The sequence below is a fragment of the Parus major genome, chromosome 23 (genome assembly GCF_001522545.3).
Source record: "Parus major isolate Abel chromosome 23, Parus_major1.1, whole genome shotgun sequence".
Taxonomy (NCBI): Eukaryota; Metazoa; Chordata; class Aves; order Passeriformes; family Paridae; genus Parus; species Parus major.
Window position 1 is genome coordinate 2,263,817 of NC_031791.1, and position 9,870 is coordinate 2,273,686.

General features: G+C 62.1%; 1 protein-coding gene across 1 annotated transcript in view; it reads right to left on the bottom strand.

Moving 5' to 3' along the window:
• Window positions 1–5,421, bottom strand: part of KCNQ4 (potassium voltage-gated channel subfamily Q member 4) — a 17,242-nt gene extending 11,821 nt beyond the window's left edge. Inside the window, exon 1 of the mRNA XM_033519643.1 lies at window positions 5,168–5,421. Coding sequence (XP_033375534.1) covers window positions 5,168–5,421 — 254 coding nt within the window. The remainder of the gene's footprint in view (window positions 1–5,167) is intronic.
• Between the last annotated feature and the right edge of the window lie 4,449 nt (window positions 5,422–9,870).

A 9,870-nucleotide genomic window follows, 5' to 3' on the forward strand; every position in this document is an offset into this window, starting at 1 on the left:
CCCAAACCCCCGGGCCAGGGCGTCACAGCGCGGTGATAACTCGGCAGAAGGAAAACACCACAGGATAAACAGCTCAGCCAAGGGATGAGCGAGCAAACAGGCCCTGGGAAGGCACAGATCCCTTCCCTGGTGACATTCCAAGGCCTAGGCCGTACCCTCCAGCTGTGCCACCACTGGAAATTTGGGATTTGGACCAAAACTGCCTGAGCGCAGCTCCAGCGAGGATGGGGATGGTGCTTCACCCTCCAGGCTCCCCGTGCCATGAAGTTCAGCTCCGTCTGCAGCTGTATAAACAGCGTGTCCCATAAATCCCCATCCCTCGGCCCCGCAGCCCTTGAGGAGAGGTGGAGCAGGCGGACAGGAGATATAAATAACCGGGCTGTAGGGGCCCTGTTTGCACCCGTAACCATGGCACGGAGCGTCCCACGCTGCCCAGAGGAGAAGCAGAAAAACTCTGAGTGTTTCCCCACGGGCAGAGAAAGCGCAGCCGGAGCCAGGAGCCGCGGCAGAGGCACGGCGAAGGCCGGCACACGCTCAGAGCCCGGCCCTGAGCCGGTTATCAGCACTGCGGGAAGGAGGGTGCTCCTCCCAAAAACAGGGATGAGGAGGGGTTGGGATGTTCCCAGCAGCCTGAGGAAGGCTGAAAGCAGAGCGGGGATGCAGAGCCTCTCCCACTCCCCATGGCAGCACCCACAGGGTGACATCCAGTGACATCCAGTGACATCCCACAGAGCCCACGGCCCCAAAACCTTTTGCTTTGGGAGGCAAATCTTGCTGGTGGCATCAGCCAGCACCCCTGTGGCACCCAGCACTCCCCATCCCCGCCGTGCCCATGGGGAGCACGGTCACGAGGCTCCTGAGGACAGTGCCAAGACGCTCACACGGAGCAGCCGGGATAGTTTTGCTCTTGGATCATCTGGCAAGGAACGGGCTGGAGGGGGAGAAGGAACTGGAGTCTTTTCCCAGGTACTTCAGCAGAGGAATTGGGGCTGTCACCCTCCTCCAGCACCTGGGGGGGTCTGCAGGGCATGGGGACATTTGGGCCACAGGGATGTGAGTGGCCCAGAGAAGTTGTCCGAAAACTGGGACCCTCAAAGAATGGAGGGAAGATTTGGGATCGCTGCCGGGGGAGGGACAAAGAACCAAAAACTCTGCAGCATCACCCCTGCACCCCACTGGGACACCCAAACTGGCACCTCCTGTGTCGGCTTGGGGTGGTCTGGCGGGAGCAGGAAGAGGGAAGAAGGAAAAAACCCAGAAGGAAAAATCAATGCACCGTTTCATGTTGCGCCGAAGTCGCTTAATTTTATGCCCTGGTGACACCACATGGGGCTAGGGAAAGTGCTGTGCCGGCTTCTCCTGCCGCTGGCATTGCCCCTGAAGCAGCTCCCGTTTCAGCCCCAGGCAAGGTGGCCCTGGGGGCACAGCCCCTGCTCGAAGGGCACGGCCTCCAGTCCCTCTGGCTGTGGCCATGCCACCAGCCCAGCTGGGGGACACCCCGGTGACAGCGAGTTAAAACCTTCAACGAGCTAAATTCAAAGAGGTGGAAGAGCTGAGGGTTAAACTCGAGAGTTTAAGAGAGGTTTAAGGGTTAAATTCAAGAGGTTTTTCCCAAGCAGGCGGTGGGGAGTCAGCACTGAGCAGGGATAGAGGGATTTTCCTGTAAACCATCCAAGGCTCCAGGTCTAGGAATTGCCCCGGGGTGCTGGCAAGGGCTGGGCACTGTCCATGGTGGCACGGCCAGCGTGGCAGGGAAGCGTTTTCCGGCCCCACAAGCAGTGCTGAAGGTCTGTGACAAGGTCAGGGAGTGGGGCTGGGGGGGGTGACAGCCCCATCCTGCCCTCCACACCCCTCTGGAACAGAAGCCAGGCACAGGGATGCTCTGGGAGGGACGGGCTGCCACCAGCCGAGTCCCTGGCCGAAGAGGGACATGTCCCACTGCCACCATCCCAAGCCAGCCGGGATTTCCCACTGGAGGCCAACGCTGAGTAGGGAGAGCCTGTGCCTGGCATCCCTCACCCTGTGCCAGGGTTGCCCTGGGACTCTGCCAGGAGCTGCCACCTCTCTGTCCCCACAACGACACCAAATAGCCAACAGGAACAAGGCTCCCCCTGCCTCCCCCAAATGGGAAATAAACCCTGACAGCAGCGGGCAGGGAGCTCGGCCTGGCACGGGGGACGCTGCTCCAGGCGGGGGGTTGCGGCTGTTCCTGGTGCTGCTGGCTGTCTTCCCTAATTTGCTCCAGGTTAAACTGCTCTGGATGGAAATGTTCCTACAGGACGGGGAAAAGTGCTGAGCTGAGCTGCTGGTGCACCCGGCAGCCGTTTCATAACCATCGGCACCAGTTCCCAGAGCCCGGGAGCCGCTGGGAATGTGGGGGGAGGCTGGAGGGTCACAATGGGCAGCGGGAATAGCCGGAATTGGACACCTGGGAAACTGCGTGGAGCAGCTCCAGGCTGCAGGAACCCCCTGGCAGGGCAGCCCCTGCCCACGGGACCCGCAGCCGTGCCCGTGCCAAGCCCACAGCAGCTTTGCCGGGAGCAGGGAAGAGCCTTGCCGCCGGCTAACGAAGAGGAGATTGGAAAAAGGAAGCTCTTATTTTGCCTTCTGGCTCTAAAGCCTCTCCCTTAATGCTCTGGGCTCCCTCCCGGATTTGCTCCGTAAGCTCCAAGGCTGGGAATTCTCATTCCAAGCGGGCGAGGCACGGCTTGGTGAGGCCGGCCAGCGCCTCTCTTCATGGTCAGAGTGGGGCTGGAGGGGCCGGGGGAGAACTCAGAACCTCGGATTTCCACCTGCACGGGCTCCCATGTCCTCACCATCCCCTTCCCGGCGCAGGGGACAGTTTGGGGACATCCATCACACCCCAAAAGTGGCTCCAACCCCCCCGCCAGCCCCCCAGGCGGAGCTGCCAGCAGGCGGGGGGGCTGCAGGAATGATGCAGCCACCAAACCACTGAGTCTGGAGCAGGCGCTGGGATGAGATTTGGGATCAATTCGCAGACAGAAAGAGGCTGAAGTTGGTCAATAAACGCGATGGGCTCTGCCCCGCTCCGCGGCTCCGGGAGGGAATCGCGTCACTTCTCAGCGGGTATTTCCATTTTAGCAGTTTGCAGCCCTGTCTCGGGACCAGCCTGCTCGGGGGAGGCAGCGCAGCCGGGGCTCAGGGCACCGGTCCTTGTCACCAGCACTGCCCCGACCTCGGCCCGGGGGCTCCATCCTCTCCCGTGCCCTGGAGGGGAAGGGGAGGGGGTTAACACCTTGCTCCTCTTTTGTTAAAACCCAGGGATTGCGGCACACAAATCATTCCCGACAACTTCAGAGCCGCTGCAACAGCTTCGCAACTCCCATCTGCTGCGAGAGAGAGAGAGAGAGAGCAACAAAAAACTTGGAAGAAGCCAGAAATGAGCAACATTATGGGAGAGGCTTTCACAGAACAGATGTCCTCACCTTGCACCCACTGCGGCGTCTTCCCACAGGACTCGGGGGGTCCCTGGCAGGACTCTGCCCTGCAGCTGCCTCAGCCCAAAAATTAAGCAAGCAAGTGAGCAAAACGCCTCCCCAGCAAAGGCTGGAGACGTTTGGCTCCTGCTGCCGGCGGCTGCACATCTTGTGGAACAAAGCCCAGCACCCAGGAGCTGTGGGCCAGGCAAGGCTGGGGTGGCAGGGGGGCTTGGGGGGCTCTGCAAATGGGGCCGCTTGTCCCATGTGGTTGTTTTGGGAGTAAAACAGGCTCAAACTGGGAGGAGGAACTGGTGGAGGATGCTCAGGGATGGACATCCCAGCTGGGAGATGAGCAAGGGCACATCTCTTCCACATCCCATGGGTGTCTACGCCATAAATCTCGATTGCCTCCCCTGGCAGGGGTTTTGGCTGCCTTTCCCTGCAGGAGAAGCTCTTCCCAGGGTGGGATTTTCCACGCAGGATTCTGGCTGTGGGAGCCCGCTGTGGAGGTGTCGTTACAAATGGGCCCCGGGCTCGTGTCCTGGCTCCCTGGGGAGCTCAGGTGCCCTTTCATCCAGTGACAAATTCCTGCTGCCAGCTCGATGTGCTAACTTAGGCAAAGACCCATTTTCCTGCCTCTTAACGAGCTCCGCTCCCGCACCCCAGAAACGACGCAGCCCCGCGGCACCACTCCAGGCGAGAGGGAAGGAGGCAGAATTTTGGCTGATGCCCGCACAGAAGGTTTGTGCCCACACCTGGCACACGCGAGGCGAAGAGGGAGAACACGTCCTGCCCCACGGCTGCTGCTGCCATGTCCCGACAGTGTCCCCAGCAGTGCCACCGGGTCCTGGCTTGGGACAACGCACCAGAACGGAGCCCCCGCTGTCCCTGCAGCTTCCAGGGGTGTTGGGGACCCCCCAGCTCCCTGTCATAGCCCCCCCTCCCCGAGGCAACAATCCCAAGAGGGTGAAGCTGTTCTGAGCCCTGAGCACGCCAAGAGCCGTGGGATGCTCAGATCCAGCGAGGGAAGCAGGAGCAGCACCTCAGAGCTTAGGAAAACACACGGAGCAGGGAAAGGAGCAGGTGTGCTCCCGGGAGCATCCCTCTGGCCCTGGAGCGGGATTTCCAGTGCACAGGAATGGGCGCAGCTCTCGGGGCACAGCAGGGACAAGATGACCCCCGCTGTCCCAGTCCCAGCCGAACACTGCTCTGGGGTGGCACTTCTGCCTTGTCCCAGCACTGCCACAGGTACAGACAGCAGAGGGTCCCCGGTCCCATCCAGACCTGTCATCCCTCGCGGGTCCCCTGCCTTCGAGGTCCTCCCACGCTCAGAGACCCCGGCCAGGGGCAGGGGCAGAGCAGGACGGTGACGCGGCGCCCTGCGGTGCCACCGGCAAGGGGCTCTGGGCCACCGCGGGGATTGAGTCCCATCCTCGGGTACGCGCTCAGCTCCTCGCACCGGACCCTCTGCCACGGACCCGCCGCGGGACCCGCTCCCCTCCCGTGGTGGATCCCGGCGCTGGGACCGGCTCCGGCGGCAGGAGCGGCACCGGAGAGTCCCCCCCGCCCGCCGAACGCAGCGGAGAAACTTCCCGGAGGAGCCCGGCGGGGCTCGCACTCCCAATCCCCCCGGTGCTCCTTCGCCGGCAGCGCCCGCTCCCCGCCGCCCCCGGGACTCGCCAGGCAGCGCTGGGGGCTGCGGCTCCCCGCGGCCCCCCGGTACTCACATGAAGACGTGGTAGATGAAAGCCCAGCCGCGAGGCCGCTCCAGCACGTTGTAGAGGCAGTTCTGGAGGCGGCGGCGGCAGCAGCGCGGGGCCCCGGCGGGCCGGGGGGCGGCTCCGGGGCGCGGCCCCGCCAGCAGCCCCCGGCGGCGGGGCGGGGGCGGCGGCGGGGGGGTCCCGCTGCCGGGGGTCCCCGAGCCCTCCGTCCGCACCGCCGTCAGCGCCGCCCGCCGCTCCCCGCCCGCCGCCCCGGCCATGGCCGCCCCGCTCAGGCCGCCGCCCGCCGCATGGCCCCGGCCGCCGCGGGACCCCCGAGCCAGCCCGGGGCCGCTCCCGGGGCCACCTGCCTTTAGCTGCCCGCCGCCGCCGCCGGGCCCTCCCACGCCGCCGCCCCGCCAGCCCGGCCCGCCCCGCCGTACCTGGCCCCCGCCCCCGGGGCTCCGCGGGACGGGGCGGGCGGGGAAAGCGCCGTGCGGGGCGGCGGCACCGGCGATGCTGGGTGGGCTGCTGCCAGCCCCGCTCTGGGTACGGGACCCTGCTGGGGACGGGGAGAGTCCTGGGGCATCCCGCAAGGGAGGATCCCGCACCGCATCCCGATCCACAGCCCGCTCTGCGTCTCCACTGCGTCCCGCATCTCATCCCAAACTGCGGCCCTACAGCGCGTCCCGAACCGAGTCACATCCCAAACTCTATCCCAGCTTCTTCTCATACCGTATTGCAAACTGGATCCCGCACCGCGTCCCAAATGGAATCGCATCCCAAACAACGTCACTGCCTCCTAAATTGCATCCCAAACTGGATCCCACACCACACCCCAAGCAGAGGGTGTGGAGCATCCCTGGAGGAGCATCCCACCCCACCCATCCTCCACAGACTCAGCCTCCAGCCGGGCTCCAGGTGTTTCCCAACAAACACTCTTGCTCTTCCACCTCTCAGCCTCCCACCAACACGGGGGAACTGAGGCAGGGGACTGGGAATTCCCTTTCCAAGCTGGATCACAACTGGATCCACGTGCTCTCACACATTTGGAGAATCCGAATGTCCCCACCCCACTCCTCCAGGTTCTCCCAGAGCAGAGATGAAGTTCAGGGCTTTGGGCAGTGAATTATTTAGTGGCAGTCAGAGATCCTGGCACAGTGTGGGCCCTCGTGAGCACTGTGGGATTTGGGAGGTCTCGGGAACCTCACACAATAAGTAGACAATTTTATTTACTTGGAGAAAATGGTTCTGTTAAACCCACAATTCCCCTCCCAGAAACCCCACGCAGACGGGATAAGAGCCGTGGAGGCTGAAAGCCTGGAAATGCAAATGAAATCCTCCCCTCCATCCATCCATAACTCCTGCATCCCCTCAAAAAGTGCTTCCCAGAGCATCCCCCCGGCTCGTCTGGCCCCTCTCCCGGCAGAAGCTCCAGAGGGAGCACCCTGACCTTCATCCTGCTGCCTTTGGAGCAGCACATTCCCCTTGCTGGAGGTTTAGGTTTCACCTGGGATTGATTAAAACCTCGGGGCTGCGGAGGGGGCGGGGGTTGAGGTGACCTGGAAAGGACTTGGGACAGGCAGGTGGGAATTGGGTTATTCCTGGGGCTGCGGGTCACCACACGCGGTGGGCAGGTCCCCATTCGCACCTGATCACCTGCCCAGAGCCTGGGAATCTCCATCGAAACGGGAGCTAGGAGGTTTTGGGACAGAGCCAGGCAGTCTGAATCAACATGGCACCAACGCATCTGTCAGAAGTGGTGGAGGTTTTGGGAAGGCATCCCGGGATTTGCTGACTTTGCCCCACACCTGCCTGGCTTTGGGGGTCCCCCAGAGCCACTCGTGCCCCCTGCCCTGATGAAGCTTTAAAGAGGATTCCAGAGGCCGGGAATGACAAGGGGGAGGCCTCTGTGCTTGGAGCCTGCTGCCCTCTCGGGATTGCAGCTCAAGTTCCTGGCACGGAGCGGCGGCCAGGATTTGCATCCACAGGATTTCCAGTAAGTTTTGCAGCCTTGGAATGCAGCTGCAGGGCTGCGGGGCTGGGGACAGCGGCTGTGGGACCGGGGACAGCCGGGACCCCTCACCAGGACACAGGGACCAGGGCAAAGCCCCAGCTGGGCTCCCCTCATGGGGGGTTTTTGGGGAACACCTTGGAGGGGAGGATTCCTCCAACCCTTGTGAGCGGGGGAGCCTGACTGGGGTGACTGGGATGGGCAGAGCTGGGGACAGCGGCCTCGGGGGTCCCAGGGGTGGCACTGTCGAGGTGGGGCGAGGGCTGGTGACAGCGGTGACAGCGGTGACAGCGGCGTGGGCAGCGGGGAGGGCTGTGCAGCACCTGCTCCAGCCGGAGGCTTGGCCTCGTCCCAGCTCAATTAACTCCTGGCACCGCTCTCTGGGACAAAGCAGCGCCTGGGACAGCGCGGGCTCCTGCAGGATGGGGAACCCCGGGCAGGGGGCTGGGGGCTGCTCTGCCCCAAAACCACCCCAGAGCCCGGTCCCTGTGCTGGCCTGCGCTGTCCCCGAGCCGGGAGTGACTCCAGCGGCACCGCCCGGAGCTCGGGCACTGCCCGGAGCAGCCTCGAGGGACAGGGGCTCGGCTCCTCTTCCCAGCTCCGGAGGCGAGGAAGGAAGGAAGGAAGGACGGATGAAGATGCTGAGAGCTCCCGGGCTCGCCAGCTCTGGGACAGTTCCCAGCCAAACCCCTCCAGCCCAGTGCCATGTCCTGCGGAGATGGAGCAGAGCACGGAGCTGGAGCTGATCTCCAGTGGAACGGGACTTTGGTGGCGGTGGCTGCAGCCAGAGCCCTCACCAGCAGCACCTTTCCCTGTTTCAGTGTCCCTCTGTGCTCCTGGACCCACAGCGGCAGAAGCGTGACCTTCCCTGCAGTGAGTTTTCCTTGGAAAAGGGTGGCTGGAGGTGGCAGCCCGGGGTGGGGGGGACCGGAGCCCTGGAAGGGACAGAGCCCTTCAGGGACAAGCCCGCAGCAAACGGAGCATGGCAGTGCCCGAGTGCCGGCGGCCGGTGCTGAGCTCATCACCCCGAGGAGAAATGGGATCTCAAACCACTCCTTGGCAGGGAAACACTGCCTCCTCCTCCTCCTTCTCCTCCTCCTCAGCCTCATCCCGGGTCCCTGGGGGTGTGACAAGCCCCGCTCCTGTCACACTTGCCCTGTAGAGTGGTGGCACTCACTGTGTCACACACAGAAGGGTTGATGTCCCTCCTGCGGGTGCCACCGCTCGTCCGGTCCCTCGAGGGACACGTGTTTGTCTCTGTGTCACCCCACAGCAGCCAATCTGTCACCGCAGTCTGCTCGGGAGATCAAAGGAAGCCGTGAGTCCTTGCAGGGGAGCTCTGGCTCCTGTCACTGCCCGGGGTTCCAGTCCCTGTGACAAACGACGTTGGCTGTCCCCAAAGCACCCAACCTGTCCCAGTCTCCTCTGGGAGGGCAGGCAAAGCTGAACCTCTTTTACAACCTAAATAAAAAATAACTTTTACCCAATTAAAGTTTGTTTCAATATAGAAATCAACATCTTGTATATGTAAATGAGCTTAATTAAATACACACTCTGACATCCACGATTATTACTCAGCTCTCTGCCCAGATCCGTGTCCGAGAAGATTCCATTCTGAAGCTGCCTTCAACAAACCCCATTTTTGTGCATCTGATCGAGAAGGGGTTTATTGAATACGACCACACTTCTCATGCCCAATTCCACTCAATCAGGAATTAAAATAATTAATCAGGAATTAAAATACCCCCAGCCCCTCCGATCCCTCGGAACTCAACAGGAACTCAACAGGAACTCCAGCCAAATTTCATTCACTTCATGCAACAGCTGGAAACTCCCTTCAGGAGCAGCATCCCTCCCATTTTCTGTTCTTTAAGCGATTTATTCCCATTCAAATTTAACCTATTTCCAGCAAAGCCGACTGCTGTGGGTAAAGAGCTTTTCCCCAGCAGAGCCTCGCTGGCCGCTGCTGGGGGCTGATAAGGGTGAGCAGTGCCTGTTCTGCTGCCCAGGTCTCTCTCCATTCCCACAAGCGGATTCCCAGCCCTCCAAACCCAAGGGATGCTTTTCCAGAGGTGTTTGGGGGGCACAGGAGGTCACTCATCTCCTGTGGCTGCAGGGAGGGTGGCAGGGCAGCCCTCGCCGGGTGGGATCAGCTGCTGGCAGCGGAAATCCAAACCCCCATCCCGGCTGTCCCATCGTGGGATCCTGGAGCAGAGACAGGGATGTGGCTGCCGGGAGAAGGGACCTCTGAGCCCTCAAATCCAGGGAAAGGACCTCCGAGCCCAAGATCCCAAGGAAAAGGACCCCCAAACCCTCATCCCGGCTGTCCCATCCTGCTCCAGCCCTTCCAGTGGCAGCCTGGAGCCCTCAAATCCAGAGAAAGGGACCTCCAAGCCCCCAAATTCCAGGGAAAGGATCTTTGAGCCCTCAATTTCAAGGAAAGGAGGGACCTCTGAGCACCTAATTGCGGGGGACTTCACAATTTCAGGGAAAAGGACTTCTGAGACCACAAATTTCAGGGAAAAGGATCTCCGAGCCCCCATCCCGGCTGTCCCATCCCGCTCCAGCTCTTCCCGTGGCAGCCTGGAGCAGGGACAGGGATGCGACTGCCAGGGAAGGGACCTCCGAGTCCTCAAATCCAAAGGAAGAGACCTCCGAGACTCCAAATCCAAAGGAAGAGACCACCAAGACCCCAGCTCCAGGAAAGGCGCCACCG